We start from the raw sequence: 21,719 nt of genomic DNA, 5'->3' as shown, positions 1-21,719 counted from the left end.
CTTTGAGAGGAAATACTTTTTTCTTTCAAAGATTTTATTTATTTTTAGACAGAGGGTAATGGAGGAAGAAAGAGAGGGAGAGAAACATCAATGTGTGGTTGCCTCTTGTGCACCCCACCCTGCACTGGGGACCTGGCCCACAACCCAGGCATGTGCCCTGACTGGGAATCAAACCAACGACCCTTTGGTTCGCAGGCCAGCTCTCAATCCACTGAGCCACACCAGCCAGGGCAGGAAATACTTTTTGAGTTACCAAAACCTAGTCTGAATGCCAAACTCTCAAATTTTATACCATAAACAATTGATTCAGGAAAATTTCATGTTGTACCCAAGAGGAGATTTAAAGTCACTGGGAAGGATGAGGAATTTCAGGGAGCCCTGGCTGATGTTTGTCTCCATTCCTTTCTCCCTCCCTTCCCCTCTCTCTAAAAATAAGTTAAATCTTTTTTAAAAAACCCAAGAATTTCAGGGAGATAGAATGAGAGCCATGGAATTATAGACTGATGGTATCTCTGAAAACTAACCTGGCTCAGCCTGGAAAAAAATGAGGAATCCCATAGCTCAAGGACACGAAAGGCCCTCTGAAGAGCCCTGAGCCCTGCAAGGCAAAAGAGTTGTATAGCAGGCTGGCTGGGTAAGTCTCCCGGGAAGGTGGTGTAAGCAGTCCTTCATGCTGTCCTGAGTGATGGAAGTGGTGGAGAGAAGGGGACCAGAATGACTCAGAAAACACTGAAATTTGCCCATAATATCCAAAATTAGGAATTTTTACAACTCAACAGCAAAAAAAGTCAAACAATCAAACTAAAAAATGGGCAAGATCTGAAAAGATAATTTTCCAAAGAAGATATACAGATGGCCAACAGGTATGTGAACAAATGCTGAACATCATTACTTGTACGGGATATGGAAATCAAACCCACAATGAGACAGTACCTCACACAGTCAGAATGGCTATTATCAAAAAGACATGAAATGACAAGGGTTGAGGAGGTTGTGGAGAAAAGGTCAGCCTTGTGTACTGTTGGTTAAAATTTTCATTGGCACAGCCACCGAGGAAAACAGTATGGAAAATCCTCATAAAATTAAGAATAGATCTATCATATGACCCAGTAATTCTTCTTCTGGGTATTTATATAGCAAAAACAGAAACACTAATTTGAAAAGGGATCTGCGCCCTCATGTTCACTGTAGCATTATTTACAATAGTGAGGCTATGGAAGCAACCAAACTGTCCATCAATGGATGATGGATAAAGAAAATGTGGTATACAAATACATTGGAATATTAGTTAGCCATTAAAAATGAATGCTTTTTGTTTTGTTTTGTTTATTAGGTTCCACTTATAGGTGAGACCATATGGTATTTGTCTTTCACCATCTTGCTTATTTCACTTGGCGTAATGTTCTTCACATCCATCCTGTCACAAAGAGTAGGAGCTCCTTCTTTCTGCTGCATAGTATTCCATTGTGTAAATGTACCATAGTTTTTTGATCCACTCATTTACTGATGGGCACTTAGGTTGCCTCCAGCACTCAGCTATTGTAAATTGGGCTGCTATGAAAAAGAAATCAATGAATTTTGCCATTTTCGACAACATGAATGGTCCTTGTAGGCATTATGCTAAGTGAAATAAGTCATAGAGAATGAAAAATACTATATGATACTGCTCTGGTTGGTGTGGCTCAGTGGACTGAGCACTGGACTGCAAAGTGAAAGGTCGCCAGTTCAATTCCCAGTCAGGGCACATGCCTGGGTTGCAACCAGTTCCCCCATTGGGAACATGTGAAAGGCAACCGATCGATGTATCTCTCAGACATTAATGTTTCTCTCCCTCTCTTTCTCCTTCCCTTCCCCTTCTATTAACAAAAGTAAATAAATAAAATCTTAGAAAAATAATATTGTACAATCCTTCTTTTTTTTGTATAATCCTTCTTATATGTGGAATCTAAGAAAGAAAAAAAAACAACACAAGCACATACATACAGAGAACAGATTGGTGGTTGCCAGAGATGAGAAATGGAAGAAGGGCAGCAAAGGGTAATTAAAAATAACAATTATGCCCACAATTAATTTAGTTAAGCATTAATGTTCAATTAATATGCATATATGTTTATTTGATTATGCACACACACACAAACACTTGCAGGTAAAAGATCCAATCATTTTACAAACACATGCAAAAAAAAAAAACCCCAAACCCTAAATAACCAAAGTTGGTGAGAATCTGGAGAACCTGAAACCCTTGTGCACGATTGATGGGAATGCAAAATGGTACAGCCACTATGGAAAAGGGTGTGGTGGTTTGTCAAATCTCACTTTTGCATTATTTGTACTTAGAAAGTGAACTTATGGGAATTTATAGACTAAGGATCTGAAAAATGCCATGCCCAGAATTTTCTGTCACTGCCACGTCACTGAACTTCCTGTTTGGGGGGCAGTGCCCCTTCTACAGAACAGCTTCTTCCTACTGGATGAGCCTCATCATGTTTAAGGCCAAGGAATTCTGGGACTACTGGTCAAGATGGAGGCGTAGGTAGACATGCTTTGCCTCCTCGCACAGCCGCAAAAATAATTACAACTAAATCTCAAAACAAATAACACACAGAACTGTCAGAAAATTGAACTGTCTGGGAGTCTGACAACCAAGGATTTAAAGAAGCCACATCCAGATGGGTAGGAGAGGCAGAGACACAGAGATGGCAGCCGTGGTGGAATAGGCATAGGCAGTTCCACATTCATGTGTGGTAGATAAAAATTGGGAGGGATACCTTGGGAGAAAGCGACCCTAGCCCCAGGCCAGACTGCACAGCCCAGGGTTCCAGTGCTAGGAAGATAAATTCCCATAACATCTGGCTGTAAAAATCAGTGGAGGTTGGGGTGGCAGAAGAAACTGCCAGATTTTCAGGAAACTCCCCTTAAAGGGCCCACATGGTTTTAAAATGTACATAAACTCACCCACTCTGGGATTTAACACCAGGGCAACAGCTGGCAGGGTGCCAGTCACATATGGGGAGTGGGTGCAGTGACTAGAAATGGGGCAAGTGCTGGGAAAATCCCCAGAAGCCAGGCAGTGGTACAATCCCCTCTCTGAACCCTCCCCCCACACAGAGCCACAAAGCAGTGAAGCAGGTTGCCCCACCCTGGAGATTACCTAAGTCTCCACCCCACTCAATTTACAGAGAGTCAAACCAGCTCTACCTAATATACAGAAACAAACACAGGGAGGCTGCCAAATTGAGGAGACAAAGAAATATGGCCCAAATGAAAGAACAGAACAAGAACCCAGAAGAATTAAACAAAATGGAGATAGCCAACCTATTAGATGTGGAGTTCAAAATACTGGTGATCAGGATGCTCAAAGAACTAATTGAGTATGGCAACAACATAAAGGAAGAAATGAAGTTTACACAAAGTGAATTAAAGAAAAATTTATTTTCTTAACAGGGAACTGACAATGAAGGGAGGGAAGCCAGGATTCAAATCAATGATTTGGAACATAAGGAAGAAATAAACATTCAACCAGAACAGAAATAAGAAACAAGAATTCAAAAAATGAGGATAGTATAAGAAGACTCTGAGACATCTCCAAACATGCCAACACCTGAATCATATGGATACCAGGAGAGGAGGAAGAGCAAGAAATTGAAAACTTACTTGAAAAAATAATGAAAGAAAACTTCCCTAATTTGGTGAAGGAAATAGACATACACATCCAGGAAGCACAGAGAATCCCATCCAAGTTGGACCCAAAGAGGACTACACCAAAACATATCATAATTAAAACACCAAAGGTTAAAGAGAAAGAGAAAGAGAGAACATTAAATGCAGCAAGAGAAAAGTAGAGAGTTACCTACAAAGGAGTTCCTGTAAGACTCTCAGCTGATTTCTCAAAAGAAACTTTGTGCAGGTAAGAAGGGGCTGGAAAGAAGTATTACAAGTCATGAAAGGCAAGGACCTACATCCAAGATTACTCTATCCAGCAAAGCTTTCATTTAGAATGGAAGGGCAGATAAAGTGCTTCCCAAACAAGGTAAAGCTAAAGGAGTTCATCATCACCAAGCCATTATTACATGAAATGTTAAAGGGACTTATCTAAGGAAAAGAAGATCAAAAATACGAACAGTAAAAATGACAGCAAACTCCATTATTAACAACCACACCTAAAACAAAAACAAAAGCAAACTAAGCAAACAACTAGAACAGGAACAGAACCGCAGAAATGGAGATCACATGGAGGGTTATCAACAGGGGAGTGGGAGTGGGAGAGAGGGGCGAAAGGTACAGAGAATAAATAGCATACATGATAGTTGGAAAATAGACAGGGGGAGGGTAAGAATAGTGTAGGAAATGTAGAAGCCAAAGAACTTATAAGTATGACCCATGGACATGAACTATAGGGGGTGAATGTGGGAGGGAGGGGGTGGGCAGGATGTAGTTGAGTGAGTGGGGGGAAATGGGACAACTGTAATAGCATAATCAATAAATATATTTTTAAAAAATTAATTAAAATAAATTTAAAAAGAAAAGCGATGTGCTAAGAAAACACAATGAGAAAAAAAAAGAAAGAAAAATAATAGGCATAAATTTCCCTCATTCCTGTGCGCATGCCTTTTGTAGTGTGCCTTAGCTGCCACTCTGACCAAAATTAAAGCCCATTTCTTCACTTCCTTGATTCTTGCCACAGCCTCCTGACTTGTTTTGAGCAATCAAAAGTGGCAAAACGAAGTTATGTAGCAAATAAGCAAAGTTCTAAAGAAGACTTGCAGCTTCTGCTTTTACTCTATTAAAACTCTGAGACTACAATTTGAAGAAGACTGGATTGGCCTGTTAAAGACACATGGCCCAGCCAAAAGCCAGCAACATCACTAGACAGGCAGGTGAAGTTATCTTAGACCATTTAATCCCAACCCCCAAAGTGAATTTAGAGATAGGTACAAATACAGGGGAAAAGCCTGTCGAGACCAGAACTGCCTAATTGAGAACAGCAAAAATAAAGAAATTTCTTAAGTTTCTCTGTTTTCTGAGTGTTTGTTGTGCAGCAATAAAAAGATAACCAATACAGCTATCAATAAATATTAACTCATTACCATGTAAATCTAAAAAGTGAGAATATAACACTGAGATTGTTCCTAAGCACTTGAATATTTTAATTTATTATTGATTTTAATGAGAGAGAGGCAAAGAGAGGGAAAGAGACAGAGAGAGACATTGATTTGTTGCTCCACTTATTTATGCATTCATCAGTTGCTTCCAGTACATGCCCTAATGGGAGTTAAAACCTGCAACCTCAACGTATGGGGACTATGCTCTAACCACCTGACCAGGGCTTTTCCTAAGCACTTTAAAATGTTAATCAGTTAACATATATTTTAGTGTCAGGTGTTTAGTGTCAGTATATGTTTAGTTAACATATACTTTAGTATATATAAAGGAGGGCCTTTAATTTTATTCATGCCACAGTGGACATCAAAACCACAAAGTCCCAGTCTGGCCAAGATGGAGGCTAGGTAGAAATGCTTAGCTTCTTCACACAACCAAAAGAAGGATAACAACCAATTTAAAAACAATAAACAACAAGAACTTCCAGAATAGCAAACTTCATGGAACTCTGACAACCAAGGAGTTAAAGAAACATTCATCCACACCGGTAGGAGTGGGCAGAGATGGGCAGCAGGGCAGTCAGAGAAGACTCTCGTGGGCAAGGAGGGGCTGGTTACCGGAAAAACTAAAGACTCAGAACCTCTAGCGGTAAAATACTGTGGGGGTTCAGAAGGTGGGATAAACTCCCAGTCTCACAGGAGAGTTTGTTGGAAAGTGGGGCTAGAGCTGAGCGAGCAAGCAGCATTGTTCCCTCTCTGACCCCTCCCCCATAGGCAGCACCACAACACAGTCAAGAGGGTTGTCCTGCCCTGGTCAATACCTAAGTTTCTGCCCCCTTACAACTTAACAGGTGTGCAAGACAAAGAAATATGGCCCAAATGAAAGAACAGATCAAAACTCCAGAAAAAGAGCTAAGCAATGAGGAGATAGATAACCTATTAGATGCAGAGTTCAAAACACTGGTAATCAGGATGCTCACAGAATTGATTGAGCTCAGTAGCAAAATAAAGGAAGAAGTGAAGGCTACACAAAGTGAAATAAAGCAAAATACACAGGGAACCAACAGTGAAAGGAAGGAAACCGGGACTCAAATCAATTTGGAACAAAAGGAAGAAATAAATATCCAGCTGGAACAGAATGAAGAAACAAGAATTCAAAAAAAATGAGGAGAGGCTTTGGAACCTCTGGGAGAACTTTAAGTGCTTCAACATCTGAATCATAGGGGTGCCAGAAGGTGAAGAACAAGAGCAAGCAGTTGAAAATTTATTTGAACAAATAATGAAGGAAAAGTTCCCCAATCTGGAGAAGGAAATAGACTTCCAGGAAGTCCAGGAAGCTCAGAGAGTCCCAAAGAAATTGGACAAAAGGAGTAACACACCAAGACACATCATAATTACATTACCCAAGATTAAACAGAAGGAGAGAATCTTAAAAGCAGCAAGAGAACAGGAGACAGTTACCTACAAAAGAGTTGCCCATAAGACTATCAGCTGCTTTCTCAAAAGAAACCTTGCATGCAAGAAGGGGCTGGCAAGAAGTATTCCAAGTCATGAAAGGCAAGGACCTACATCCAAGATTACTCTATCCAGCAAAGCTTTCATTTAGAATAGAAGGGCAGATAAAGTGTTTCCCAGATAAGGTCAAGTTAAAGGAGTTCATCATCACCAAGCTATTATTATAGGAAATGTTAAAGGGACTTATCTAAGAAATAGAAGATTAAAAACTATGAACAATAAAATGAAACAAATTCATAACTATCAACAACTGAACCTAAAAAACAAAAACAAAAACTAAGGAAACAACTAGAACAGGAACAGAATCACAGAAATGAAGATCATATGGAGGGTTATCAGTGGGGAGGAGGATGGAGAGAATTGCGGGGGAAAGGTACAGGGAATAATAAGCATATTGGTAGGCACGAAATAGACAAGGGGAGGTTAAGAATAGTATAGGCAATAGAGAAGCCAAAGAATTTATATGTACAACCTATGGACTTAAACTAAGAGGGGAATGCAGGCAGGTCAGGGGTGCAGAGTGGAGGGGGATAAAGGAGAGAGAAAAATTGGGACAATTGTAGTAGTATAATCAATAAAATATACTTAAAAAATACAAAGTCATCTATTCACATACATTTCCTAACCCAAAGAGCTAATAAATTATTGAAGATTTTTCTTCATATGGAACCTTAAAATCAGGGCCAGAAGAGCCACACCAAGTCTTCCAAAAAGTACTCCATACAGAACTTCCAGTCAAGAAGTTCTGTATGCATAGAATAAACATGATCATCCTCCCACAACAAATTACATCAAATTACAACTAAATTAATTATAGAATAACCATCAATCAGAACCATCAGAAATTGGTCTGAATTCAAATCCTACAACTATGAATTAAAGAAGAAACCACATGGAGACTGGTAGGAGGGGTGTAGACACAGAATGGGCTGGTCTCACACCCAAGTGTGTCAGATAAAAATCAAGAGGGATATCTTAGGAGCAACAGGTCCCAGCCCCACACCAGGACCCACAGCCCAGGGTTCCAGTGCCAGGAAGAGAAGTTGCCCTAACTTCTGGCTATAAAAACTGGTGGGAATTGAGACTGTAGAAAACAGAAACTTCTGGACTCCCTGGCAGTTCCTCTTAAAGGGCTCACACACAGACTTACTCAGACTTACTCCTTCTGTGCTCCAGCATGAGGGCAGCAGGTTGAAAGGCACCAGAGAAATACGGGGAGCAGCTGAATTGTCCAGCATCAGCATAAGAGCTGGGGGGTAGCTTTCTCCCAGACAGAAGTGCTGGCAGAGGTCATTATCCCTATTCTGAGTCCTCCCCCCACAAAGCCACAGAGCCTGTAGGCAGGCACCATATCTGAGACTCCATCAACCTGGCTAACATTGTTTGCCCCACCCTGGGGATTTCCTGAGGTCTGGCTCCACCCAACTTTTGGGCTGTTTCCAGTGGCTTTTCCATACCAATGACTTGTCTTGGCTCATGCTTCAGATTTTCCTAAATTTTCTCAAATAGGCAGCATCTAGCTTCAGCAAGCCCCGTACATCTTGCTAAGTTAATCCAGGCCCAGTACTAGCAGCCCTTGGCATTGGTTCATAGCTTGGCCTTGCCTGGGCAACTCCATGCCCAGCACAAGTAGCAACCATCTGCAGATCACTTTGTAGCTTATATTGTGTGGCCCTGGACAGAACACAGGTGGTGGCTGAACTTGGACACACCAAGGCTCAACTAAAACAGGAGGGTGTACACAGTCCACATGGTGGGCACACCTCAAGTACCCAGCATTACCTGATAGAGTAGGCTGTGCCACTGGACCCTTACATTAGGCCACTCTACCAAGTCTGGGAGACATAGCAGTTCTACCTAATACATAGAAACAAATACAAGGAGGTTGACAAAATTAGGAAACAAAGAAACATGGCCTAAATGAAAGAACAGAACAAACCTCCAGAAAAAAAAAAATAAACAAAATGGACACAAGTAAGCTACTAGATGTAGAGTTAAAAACATTGGTTATAAGGATACTCAAGGGACTTGGTGAGACTCTCAACAGCATAAATATCCAGTCAGAAAGAAGGATACACTATTTAAATTAACAATTTATAGGGAATCAACAGTAGAGTGGATGAAGCTGAGAATCAAATCAGTGATTTGGAATATAAGGAAGCAAAAAGCAACCAATCGAGAACAGCAAGAAGAAAAAGAATCCCCTCCCCCCCAAATGAGGATAGTGTAAGGAGTCTCTGGGACAAATTTAAGCACACCAACCTTCGCATCACAAGGGTGCCAAAAAGAGAAGAGGAAGAGCAAGAAATTAGAAATCCATTTGAAAAAATAATGACAGAAAACTTCCCTAACTTGGTGAAGGATATAGACATACAAGTCCAGGATGTGCAGAGTTCCAAACAAGATGAACCCAAAGAGGCCCACACCAAGACACATCATAATTAAAATGCCAAAGGTTAAAGACAAAGAGAGAATCTTAAAAGCAAAAAGAGTAAGGCAGTTAATTACCTACATGGGGAGTTCCCATAAGACTTCCATCTGATTTCTCAAAAGAAACTTTGCAGGTAAGAAGGGACTATCAAGAAGTATTCAATGTGATGAAAATCAAGGACCTGGGAGAACCAAGATGGCGGCGTAGGTAGACACACTGCGCCTCCTCACACAACCAGAACTGACAGAAAATCGAACGGCAAGGAAGTCCGACACCAAGGAGATAAAAAAAATAAACATACATCCAGACTGGTAGGAGGGGCGGAGACCAGCACCGGGGCGGAGAGGTCTCGCGTTGCCGTGACGGGACCGGGACCGACACTGGCGGAGTGTGGGACCAACGGGACACTAGCAGACCTGCGGCCCCACATTCGCGCACAGATAAACCAAGAGGGCTGGACTCAGAGTGGCGGAGAACGGGGCAGGCAAAGTGGCGGGTAGCACCCCACGGCCCCACACTCGCGCACAGATAAACCCGGACGAATGGCAGGGAGCGAGGCAGGCTGCGTAACCCAGGGCTCCAGCGTGGGGAAATAAAGCCTCAAACCTCTGATTGAAAACACCCATGGGGGTTGGGGCGGCAGCAGGAGAGACTCCCAGCCTCACAGGAGAGGTCGTTGGACAGACCCACAGGGGCCTAGGGCGTGCACAAGCCCACCTACTCGGGAACCAGCACCAGAGGGGCCCAATTTGATTGTGGGTAGTGGAGTGAAAGACTGAAATCCAGTGGAGAGTGGAGCGGGTGCCATTGCTCCCTCTCGGCCCCTCCCCCACGTACAGCGTCACAGTGCAGCCACCAGAGTCACCCTGCCCCGGTGAAGACCTAAGGCTCTGCCCCTTTAAGTAACAGAAGCACCAAGACAAAAAAAAAAAAAAAAAATGGCCCACATGACAGAACACTTCAAAGCTCCAGAAATAATTCAACTAAGCAATGAAGAGATAGCCAACCTATCAGATGCACAGTTCAAAACACTGGTAATTAGGACGCTCACAGAATTGGTTGAATTTGGTCAAAAACTAGATGAAAAAATGAAGGCTATGCTAAGAGAAACAAAGGAAAATGTACAGGGAACTAATAGTGATGCAAAGGAAACTGGGACTCAAATGAATGGTGTGGACCAGAAGGAAGAAAGAAACATCCAACCAGAAAAGAATGAAGAAACAAGAATTCGGAAAAATGAGGAGAGGCTTAGGAACCCCCAGGACATCTTGAAACGTTCCAACATCCGAATTATAGGGGTGCCAGAAGGAGAAGAGGAAGAACAAAAAATTGAAAACTTATTTGAACAAATAATGAAGGAGAACTTCACCAATCTGGCAAAGGAAATAGACTTCCAGGAAGTCCAGGAAGCTCAGAGAGTCCCAAAGAAGCTGGGCCCAAGGAGGAACACACCAAGACACATCATAATTACATTCCCCAAGATGAAACAGAAGGAGAGAATCTTAGAAGCAGCAAGAGAAAAGAACACCGTTGCCTACAAAGGAGTTGCCATAAGACTGTCAGCTGATTTCTCCAAAAAGACCTTACAGGCAAGAAGGGGCTGGAAAGTATTCAAAGTCATGAAAGGCAAGGACCTACACCCAAGATTACTGTATCCAGCAAAGCTATCATTTAGAATGGAAGGGAAGATAAAGTGCTTCTCAGATAAGGTCAAGTTCAAGGGGTTCATCATCACCAAGCCCTTATTATATGAAATGTTAAAGGGAGTTACCTAAGAAAAAGAAGATCAAAAATAGGAACAGTAAAAATGACAGCAAACTCACAGTTATTAGCAACCACACCTAAGACAAAAACAAAAGAAAACTAAGCCAACATCTAGAACAGGAACAGGACCACAGAAATGGAGCTCACATGGAGGGTTATCAATAGGGGAGTGGGAGGGGGAGAGGGGGGAAAGGTACAGAGAATAAGTAGCATAGATGATAGGTGGAAAATAGTCAGGGGGAGGGTAAGAATAGTGTAGGAAATGTAGAAGCCAAAGAACTTATAAGTATGACCCATGGACATGAACTATGGGGGGGGGAATGTGGGAGGGAGGGGGTGGGCAGGATGGAGTGGAGGGGGGGAAATGGGACAACTGTAATAGTATAATCAATAAATATATTTAAAAAATAAAAAAAACTTTAAAAAATTTAAAAATAAACATAAAAATTAAAAAATTAAAAATAAAGGAAATGAATATTGACTGCACTCAAGGTCCCATTCCTAAGAAGGTAAATCAATTTTTTTTAACATAGATCTGAGTCACACACACACACACATGTATCTAACAAGTATAGCTAAAGTAGAGAATCAAAGCCCACTCCCCTCTAGTTGGAAATACATTAGTAGTATTTGAGAAGCTCCCTGGATGCCATTCATAATATTTGTCACCCCAGCTTACTCTTAAAGGTAACATCATCTTGAATTTTGTGTTAACGATCCCCTTGCTTCTTTTTATAGTTTTACCTGTTGTGTTTGTTTCCCTAAACAGTATTTTTTAATGGGGGGGGGAGTGCGTTTCTATGTTTGAGCTCTGCATAAGTTGAATCCTATTGAATGTATTTTTCTGTCACTTGCTTCTTTTATTTTACCTTAAAAAAAGCATATTGATTCATTCATTTACTTTCAAGTCTATGGTATTCCATTTTATAATTATACACTTGGTAGACATTCAGATGCTGACTTGTTATTTGAACATTATTCAACATGTTTCCTGGTACTCATGTTAAGCAATTTCTCTAGGGTGCACAAACAGAAATGCAATAGCTGGGTCTTATTGTGTATACACATCCAATTTTTCTAGGTGACACCAATCTTTACAAAGTGAATGAGAGTAGCCTATAAAAATTCTCCATTCTTCATCTCCTTGCCAGCACTTGGTTGTCAGACTTTTATATTTTGGCCAGTCTAGTACAGTGAACTGTTAGCTCATGGGACTTAAATGTGCATTTCTATGATTATTCATGAGGTTGGGCATTTTTTCATATTTACATGTGATTTGTGTTTTCTTTGAGAGACTTATATGCCTTTTGTTCATTTTTCTGTTGGATGGTTTGTCTTTTTCTTATCTACAGGCATTCTGTTTTTCTTTGGTTTTTTTTTTTTTAAATAGCAACATATAGCATTCATACAGAAGAGTATGTAAAACATAAATGTACTGTTTAAAGACCAATTTAAAATAAAAAAAACTATGTAGTCATCACCTAGTTAAAAAAAATGAATATTGCCAACACTCCAGAAGCACATCCTTTTCCCCTCCCTGATCACAATCCCTTCTCCCCCACCAGAGGTAATTTTTTTTCTCTCAGAAGTAATTACCATTCTGATTTTGTGGTAATCACTGCTTTTCTTTTTATTGTTTTATCATTTGGTGATGCATCCTGAACAATATAGTATTGCCTGCTCATAAATGTTACAAAAACAGATCCCAATAGTATATACTCTTTTGTCTTCAGCTTTGTACATCCACAATTATGCTTGTGAAATTCATGTAGCTATAGTTTGTTCATTGTTTTTCATGTATTACGTTCCATTTCCCAAAGATGTTTAATAGTTTTGTGCTGTATATATACTACAATTCTTTGAACTATTATAATGTTGATACACAATTGGTTATTCAAACATTTTGTTTTTATAAACAATACTGCTAGGAACATTCTTGTAATGTCTCTGGATACAGCTGAGCAAGATTTTCTCTGGGGTAAATACCAATGAAATTGTCAGGTCTAAAGTATGTCTTTAACTTTACCAAATAATTCTAAACTACTTTCCAAAGTGGCATACCAGTTGACATTTTCACCACCCCACTAGAGAATTCCCATTAGTCTACCAACAACTGTCAGAACTTCTAATTTTTGCCAAGCTATTGCGTGTAATTCCTTTAAAACCAATCAATGAACGCCAATCACTGTGATATTAATGCATTTCCTAATTAGCAATGAGCTTAAGCACCATATGTATTTATTGGCCATTTGGATTTCTCCATTTTAAAAGCAACCATTCAATAGTTTTACCCACGTTTCTATTGTGATGTCTGTCTTTTGCTTTAGTTCTTACATATCCTGGACACTACCGTTGTCAGTCATAAGCATCCATTATGATATATTTTGAAGGTCAGGTTGGGTGTTCTTTTTTAAAAAAATTTTAACGTAATCAAATCTGTCATCTCTCTGGTTAGTGCTTTTTGTCATCTATCCCTACCCATTAGCCATGAAGATAGTCTATTGTGTTATTTCCGAAACTCCTGGTTTTGCGTTTCCCGCTCAGGTGTTTGATCCACCAGAAATTGTGCGTGTGCGGACGGGGAGAGAGTCTTTCTTTCCTTCAGTACACGTCATGCTCTTCGTTCCCTCAGCTTTGAGGGCTTCCTTGGGCACGAACCCCCGTGTCCCAGTTCGAGTCCTTCTCACAGCATGCTATCCATCCTCCACCAAAAAGAAGAGCTACATACTTTGCTAATTCAAACATGTTTTTCGCTGATGTACTGTCCTTAAGGGTTCTGTGTTAAGGTTTTATCATTTCGTGCGAAAACGCCTTTGGGACTTTCCTTGGCTAATACAGTCCGACTCTGTGCAGTAGACGTCCCGCTGGAGGGCGCTATGTGCACAACGCAACCCGCGGGCCCCCGGCTTGCGCCGTGCACGAAGAAGTGCGTCTGTGCGGAGGAACGCCCCGCCCCTCCCCACCTCCGGTTCGCTGGAAAGCCTGGAGCTTGTCGCGAGATGCTCGTCTTCCTGTTCCGCTCGCTGCGTAAATCGGAAGTCTAGCGAACCTCTCGCGGGCCACCGGAGGAAGATGGCGGTGGAGTCCCGCGTCACCCAGGAGGAAATTAAGAAGGAACCAGAGAAGCCAATCGACCGGGAGAAGGTAAGTGGTCGGGATGAGGTGGCGAAGGGCTGGCAGAGAGCAGAGCGGAGTCAGCAGGAGACATAGATCCCGCGCTGGCTGCCCTGCTTCACTTCGTGCCTTTCTTCCTACCCGCAGACATGCCCTCTGCTGCTGCGCGTTTTCACCACCAACAACGGGCGCCACCACCGCATGGATGAGTTCTCTCGCGGGAACGTGCCTTCTAGCGAGCTGCAGATCTACACCTGGTGAGCGGGCACGCGCAGGCGGCGGAGACCGGTCTCCGCGGAGAGGGGTGGGGGAGCCACCGCCACTGGGCCTGCGGGTACCGTCTCGCACAGTGAGGGGGCTGCTGGGCGAAAGGATTGGCCCGTATTGTAACGCTTCTGCGTTTAATGGTGAACCTTTTGCACTTGGGGCTGCTCCGCACGAAAATGGTTTGTAAACCTTTAAAATGCGGTAAAGCACCTTGAATGGGCTCCTGATCAAGTAGATGGTGCTGGGATAACAGGGTTAGACTGGGATAGCAGGGTCAGAGGAGCCGTGTTGTCCAGGGATATCATCCTCAAGGAGCACTTCACGTGATGTTGAATCTTAGCTGCCCTAGCATCCTGAACAAATCAACACAACCAGAATAATTGATTTGATGCGTAATGGAAAAGCCCCTGACACGTGTTCAGTGTAGAACTACCTGCCGCCCAGTGTTTATCCCTTTTCTACCTTACGTACCTCCAAATTACATTCTTCAGACTGTCTGAATTCCTTGGTTTGAGGTCAGTGGACTTTTTAAAAAAAAATCCTCATTTGAGGATATGTTTATTGATTTTAGAGGGGGGCAGAGAAATCGATTTGAGAAAGATCCCTGGATCACCTCTCGTGCTCACTCTGATAGGGGATCAAACTCACAACCCAGGTATGTGCCTCAACCCAGAATAGAACCCGCGACCTTTTGGGGCGGGGAGGGGGACAGGACGGGACCCGACGGGATGGGACCCGACGGGATGGGACACGGACACACGCTCCAACCAACTTGACCACCCGGCCAGGGCCCATAGTGGCTTTGTAGTAACAATAAAGGGCATATAATTATTTAAAATTGGTGTTATGCTAACATTTGCCATTTTAATTCTTTTTGAGGGTATAATTTGGTGGTATTAAATAGTCACATTGTGCAACAATTACCTGTATCTGTTTCCAAAACTTTTTTATTTCCTCCAACCTGAATTCTGTACCCAGTAAACAACACCTACCCATTCCTCCCTTCTCCCAGGCCCCAGTAGACACTAACCTACTTTGTGTATATGAATTTGCCTATTTTAGGCATTTCATATAAGCGGACTTACATAATATTATTTGTTCTTTTATGTCTGGCTTATTTCACATACCATAATGTTTTCAATATTCATCTATGTTGTAGTATATAACAGAACTTCATTCCTCTTTATGGCTGATTAATGTTTCATTGTATGGATACACCACATTTTGTTTATTGATGGGCATTTGGGGGACTATTTCTGCCTTTGAGCTATTGTGAATGCTGCTGCTATGAGCATGGGAGTACAAGTCTCTGTTTGAGTCCCCGCTTTCAGTTCTTTTGGGTGTATACTCAGAAGTGGGGTTAGTGGATCATGTGGTCATTCTGAGTTTAACTTTTTGAGGAACTGCCAAACTATTTCACACAGTAGCTTACATTCCGCAATGTTATTTGAAAATTGGGCTCTTGTCTATTTGAAGGTTTTTGTTAAATTTATTTAATAGTATTATTCCAGTTTAGTTTCATTCCAGAATACAGTTCTGGGAAGGTTGATTTAACTTACAGGGAAGAACTGTTACTAATGGGTTGATGAAAATCCCAATCTCCTGTTTAGAGATTGAAGTGTGTATTTTCTCCAACAAATAAGATTTCCCATTTACTGGGTGCTGTGCTTAGGCCTTGAGGATGTAAATTAAAGGTGCAGTAAGTAAACTCAATCTCCATATAGTAAAGTGTATGGAGAGTTCAGTCTAGTAGTGAGTTTACAAGAGCACATGAGAACACTTACGAATTCAGAGTGAAGATGAGAGGGTAAGCTTGTTTAACAGACCCTTGACTCCCAGTCAAGAAAAAAGATTATGAAAAAATTCTGTCCTAAGCTATCCGGTCCATAAAATGCAGTCAAACAAGGAAAGACATCCTTATCTTATACCTCAAAATGGTGCCCAAATAAGATGGAAAGACTCGATGGTTGGTATGGGTGTAGCACAAAGCTCTGCCCCCACTTCCAGAAGCGGTAATGAGGGAGATTGGTTAAAAAAGCTTGGGAATTCTCAATTTGTAGAAGTGGACTGAAGAACTATAAAGTAGGCAACCCTAAGACAAGCCAAGGAAAAGGAATGGAAGTCAAGAAGCGAGGTTTGCCGAAGTCCAAGTCACTCTGCAGAGTTGGGGCACAAGCCAGATTCCACAAGAGTGGTATCTCTCCTATACTTGGGTGTTCTTCAAACAGGTTATTGAAAGAGAATAACATAGGTCACTGTATCAGGGTTCAACCAGGAAAACAGAACCGGTAGGAGCTATATATTATTAGGAGATTTATTGCAAATTGGCTTAAATTGGGCCTAGGCTCCTAAATTCCTAATCCATGGAACAGGTTATCAGGAAGGGCCAGCTGGAACTCTCAAACAGGAGCTAGAAAGCTGTAGTTGCTGCCTGATAAGGCTCTTCCAACTGATTGAATCAGGTATAATCAGATTATCTAGAATAATCTCTTTAAAATCCAACTGAGGATAGACTTTAATTCCATCTACAAAATACAGATGCTTCTTGACCTATTGTGGGGTTAGGTCCCAATAAACCCATTGTAAGTTGAAAATGAATTTAATATAATTACACTGTAAAGTATTGGTTGTTTACCCTTGTGGTCACATCTTATAAGTCTGGGACCATCTCTGGCTTACATAGCACATGCATTCGTGTTTGAGTAACTGATTTTCAACTTCATCACAATGACATGTGACAGTGATCCTCATAGTCACCCAGCAAAGACTAAAGCCCCAAGGGGGCTCTTGCATTCTTCACCCCTATATTCAGGCTTTTTATTTATTTACTTATTTATTTATCTATTTATTTATTTGAAAGAACAGCTTTTTTTTTTTTTTTAATTCTTACCTGAGGATATGTGGACATGTGTATTGATTTGAGAGAGAGGAAGGGGAGTAACAAAATCTCTGAAGTTTTACAGTTCCTTCAATTTGACTTCAGTTTTTTTTTTTCTGTTAATTTCAAGTTGAACTTAATTTGCTTAAAATATGTATAGTATCTCATGAACTTTATTTGTTATTACCTCAACATGTATAATATGCTTGATAATGTTAAATTCTTTTTCTGTAGCATTGTGTATGTGCTCTAGAAAGGCATAAAAAAGGTGCCTTCCTAAAATGATGTTAACCCACTATTTCTGGTTGGTGAATTTGGCCTATAATTTATTGTATTCTTGCATGTGGCTTTTTCCCACTCCTTCAATAATGAACATGTATCAAGTTGGGAAAGGCAGTCTTCCCCAGCTTTTTACCCTTTGCAGAGACTGCAGAGAAGTAGCCTTGGGCCCAGAGTATTTCCTTGTAAAGAAATAAAGAGCCCTCACATCCTGTGCTGGGCACATCTCTTTGGGAGTTTCTTTTCCTGTTCTGGGCTTGGTGTGTTCTTTGTTCTGCTTAAGTGTCATATGGCACTTAATCAACCCTGCTGCTCTATGCAGAATCCTCCACCTGCAGCACAAAAGGGATGCATGCAGACCACCTCTGCATCAGTTACAGAGTGAGCGACCTGCTGGCAGTGGGGTACCCACATGCACTCACTATTGAAATTGGTCTTGCTTGTGTTTGTGCGCATAAAGTGTTGTCCATGTTTTTCTTGGCAACCTGGCACCTGCAAACCACAGAGTGGGGTGCTGTCCTGGGATGCTGCTTCTGGTGGTAGATGTTATACTGTTTGCTGCCCTCCCAACAATGGGATTCCTCCCCCAAAATGGGAACAGGTGTTGCGTGCTTGACATACATACTATACAAAAACAAACTTTAGAAAACTGAGAGACAGATGAGCCAAAGTCACCAAAGAGTCAACTAATGAGAGGTTGAAGTAAAACAGTAATGGTGGTCAAGGAGAAAAAAATAGATTTGACCTATATTTAGGAGGTAGATACAACAGAATGAAGATGGGAGGAATTGAACAGTGCTTAGGTTTGTGACCTGGGCAACTAAGCAGGTGATGGTAGTTTTGATGGTAATGAGAGAGGAAGGGCATGTTTTGGGTGGGGGGAGTACTGTTTTGTTCTGTTATGGACATATGAGAAAGAGTCAGCCTCAGTAGGGAATGGAGATGCTGTCATCGTGGGTATTTTGAGAGCCATGGTTTTACTTGAGTAAGATGTAGTATGGAGATTTGTAAATAGGGTGCAAAGTTAAAACCAAATGACCTCTTGGGCATATGACTCCCTGCTTGATGATATATTTTAGAGTTCTTATTCTTCATCGACTCCTGGTATTCTTGTGTCATTTTGTTGCACCCTATGGCAGTGCTGTTGGAAGTTTCAGGTCATTCATTTCATTTTCCCAGTTGTCATGAAAGGAAACAATATTTAAATTTATACTGAATTGTTACTGTTTCCAAGATGCTTAGATTTTAAAAGATTGCACCATATTAAATTCTGAGTTTCAAATAAATACGTTTAGGACAAGAATATACATTGTGAAAGGAGCCTGTGCTTTGTCATGAAATTTTCATGTTTCATTTGCTTTTGGACTCTATCTGTTGTAAAACATGACATAAGATTCCTTCTTAGGAAAAAACACTGCACGTATTTATGAAAATGCTCTCCTGTCACATTTGTTCCAATATGCATTCCAATTCCTGAGATGCTAAATGTGGGAAAGTTTGTATCTTAGAAATAATAAAACATAATTATTTTAAGCTTGAATTAATTTGGACTAGTTACCTTTAAAGGGGTAAAGCACTAGGCCAAAAAGGTATTACATAGCAGCAAAAGATAGCATTTATAATAACTGTTAGCACTGACAGTCCGGCTTTAACTCATCAAAATTTCAAACATTAAGGCTGGGAAGGGGAGTATTTGGGGGCAGATAGTATTACTAGATGTTTTAAAAATAACTGATTTATAAAACCTTGACAGTTTTTGACATCACAATTCAGACACATTTAATTAGCTCTTTGTATGTCCATATCCTTGTTATATTGTTGCTGATTAATCAAATACAATGTCTTTTTTTAAAAAAAATTCAGGATGGATGCTACCTTGAAAGAACTGACTAGTTTAGTAAAAGAAGTCTACCCAGAAGCCAGGAAGAAGGGCACACACTTCAATTTTGCAATTGTTTTTACAGATATTAAAAGACCTGGCTATCGGTAGGTAACATTTTATTTTTAATTTCTATAGTGTCTTTTTGGTTTTGACATATTTTAAAAACTTTTTACTTACTTTCAATGTATTTTAGAGAGAGAAACATAGATTTTGTTGTTTTCACCTATTTATGCATTTGTTGATTGACTCCTGTATGTGCCTTGACCAGAGATTGAACCTGCATTGGTTTTGATGTTTTAAATTGCTAGGGGTAACATCTTTAGTTAATCTCATGGTGGGGGGGGGGGAGTGCGTATAGATTTGTACTATATTATTATCTAACTTATTGTGCTGTAAGGTAATGGAGCAGATCAAGTCCTGTGTTCACTGTAGTATGTATGGAGCTGCGGGATTTGTGCTACATTAACAGTCAGTTTTCTTCTGCAGAGTAAAGGAGATTGGCAGCACCATGTCCGGGAGAAAGGGGACTGACGATTCCATGACCCTGCAGTCGCAGAAATTTCAGATAGGAGATTATCTGGACATAGCAATCACCCCTCCGAACCGGGCACCACCTCCTTCGGGGCGCATGAGGCCATATTAAATTTTGTTGACAGTTTCTTTACTTTTCATTCATTTATGTAAAATAAATTTATGCTTTCCCTCCCCTCGTTATTGCCATTAAGCCTTTAAGCTCTGAACAAATTGCAATGCATTTATTTAGAAGTTAGGTTTGGCTGTGCTCTGGTATGAATTTTAATAGAAAGTCCATGTTTCAAGTCCTATAAAGTAAGTGCTCTTAGCATTCTATGTAAAGCTGTTAAATATACGTGTGCAATCAACCTGAGTGTGAAAGTTAATGGATGCACGGGAACTGGGTATTTGGGATTCATTCTAAGTAGAGGTTTGTGTATTTAATGCCAGGTAGGCAGAACAAAAAGCCGTAGGGTTATATTAATTAAACAGCATGAGTTTGTGGCTTAGACAGTGGTGTGGACTTAGAAAAAGGACCTGTGTGACTGAGCATGGCAACAGAGGCATTTCAGAGTAATTTGAGCTAAGGCAACTTGAAGAACCGATCAGTGATTGAAGAAATTGGCCTGCCTGAATCATGGTACAATCAAAATACAACTCTTCAAAAAGTTAGAGGAGAGGAGAACTGGTACCTTAGTGAAGGCTTTTTGTTTTAAAGATGGGAAGGATAGGAAGCAGTATAGATGAAACAAGGGCTAGAACTTAAGGTAAGGAAGGAAAGGTTTACCCTGAAGAAAATTTAAAAATGGAGGAAGGGATAGAAGAGGAATCAAGGCCAAGAGAAAAGAGACAGGGATAAGGTCAAGTAGAGTGAGGGTATTCACATGTCCTGGTAAGTGCTTATGTGACTACAGTCATACCCCCTTCTCTGTGGAGGATACTTTCCAAGACTCCTTAAAATAGTAGATAGTACTGACCCTGATGTACACTGTCTTTTCCTATTCTTTTGTACCTGTGATGTTTAATTCATAAACTAGGGACAGTAAGAGATTAACCATAACTAATAAATAGAATTATGACAATTGAGGGCTATTTTAAGTAACAGGAAGGTGGGTAGCATTAACTGTGGATATCCTGGACAAAGGGCAGCCTTTTAAAATCTTGTCATTACATGGAATTAGTGTGTCTATTGCAAAGTCAGTCAACAGGTGGTAGAGGCAAGCCAAGAACTAGATCTAGTGCCTCTTCTAGTTTACCCGAAACCCTGATTCTTCATTCATTCACACTAGGTAGATTTGAGTACTGTGAGCCATACATTTAATTTCAACCTAACTTTTTGGAGAAGAGCCATGATTGCTTCCTGTTTGTGAGGAAGAAACTGATTTACTATGCAGATGAAGGCAGGAACTAAGACATTTGCAGGTCAGTTTTTCATAGTGGTAGGAGCTTCCTACAATGAGGGCTTGCTTTTAATTCTTGGTTATTCTCTCACTAGCTTAAAATAATGTGGACTATTTTCTTGGATCCAATAAGGGGTTTTTCCCTTCAAAGGTTTCAGTCTACTAAAAGTACAGTTAACACCTAGTGAAATTATTGAATATAATGCCAAGAATCCAGACTTGTGTTTAGTTCTTCTTATCTCTGGCTTTGGTAAGCTTATGGCTTTGAGTAACTGAACTGTTTCCTCAAATGTAAAGTAGGAAATTAATGGTCACTGTGAGTGCACCTTACTCAGTGCTTTAGTGTTCTGGCTGCTCCACTTGCTTGTGATATATTTTGGGGTTTCTTTTCTCTTTGGAGTGTTGAGTTCTAACACATGCATTGTCTGCGGTAGCTTCTCAGTTTTCTCACTGTGTACATGAACTCAGTTATTTACCAGATCCTTCATAGGAAGTCTCGATGATAATGTTATACGTAAGTTTTACAAAATGTAGCTGGGACTGTTACTTAAACCCAGAGTAAGCATTAGCTCAGGTG

General features: G+C 40.8%; 1 protein-coding gene across 1 annotated transcript; it reads left to right on the top strand.

The window, feature by feature from the left end:
* Positions 1-13,806: 13,806 nt before the first annotated feature.
* On the top strand, positions 13,807-20,110 carry SAP18 (Sin3A associated protein 18). The gene is made up of 4 exons (XM_024580854.3): positions 13,807-13,953; positions 14,071-14,180; positions 19,211-19,333; positions 19,716-20,110. The coding sequence occupies exons 1-4, from the start codon at positions 13,882-13,884 to the stop codon at positions 19,870-19,872; spliced, it is 462 nt and encodes a 153-aa protein (XP_024436622.1). The 5' UTR covers positions 13,807-13,881; the 3' UTR covers positions 19,873-20,110.
* Positions 20,111-21,719: the final 1,609 nt, after the last annotated feature.

Source organism: Desmodus rotundus, chromosome 3 (assembly GCF_022682495.2).
Source record: "Desmodus rotundus isolate HL8 chromosome 3, HLdesRot8A.1, whole genome shotgun sequence".
Classification (NCBI taxonomy): Eukaryota; Metazoa; Chordata; class Mammalia; order Chiroptera; family Phyllostomidae; genus Desmodus; species Desmodus rotundus.
Note: the sequence above shows the minus strand (reverse complement) of the source record. Positions and strands in the feature narration are given on the sequence as shown.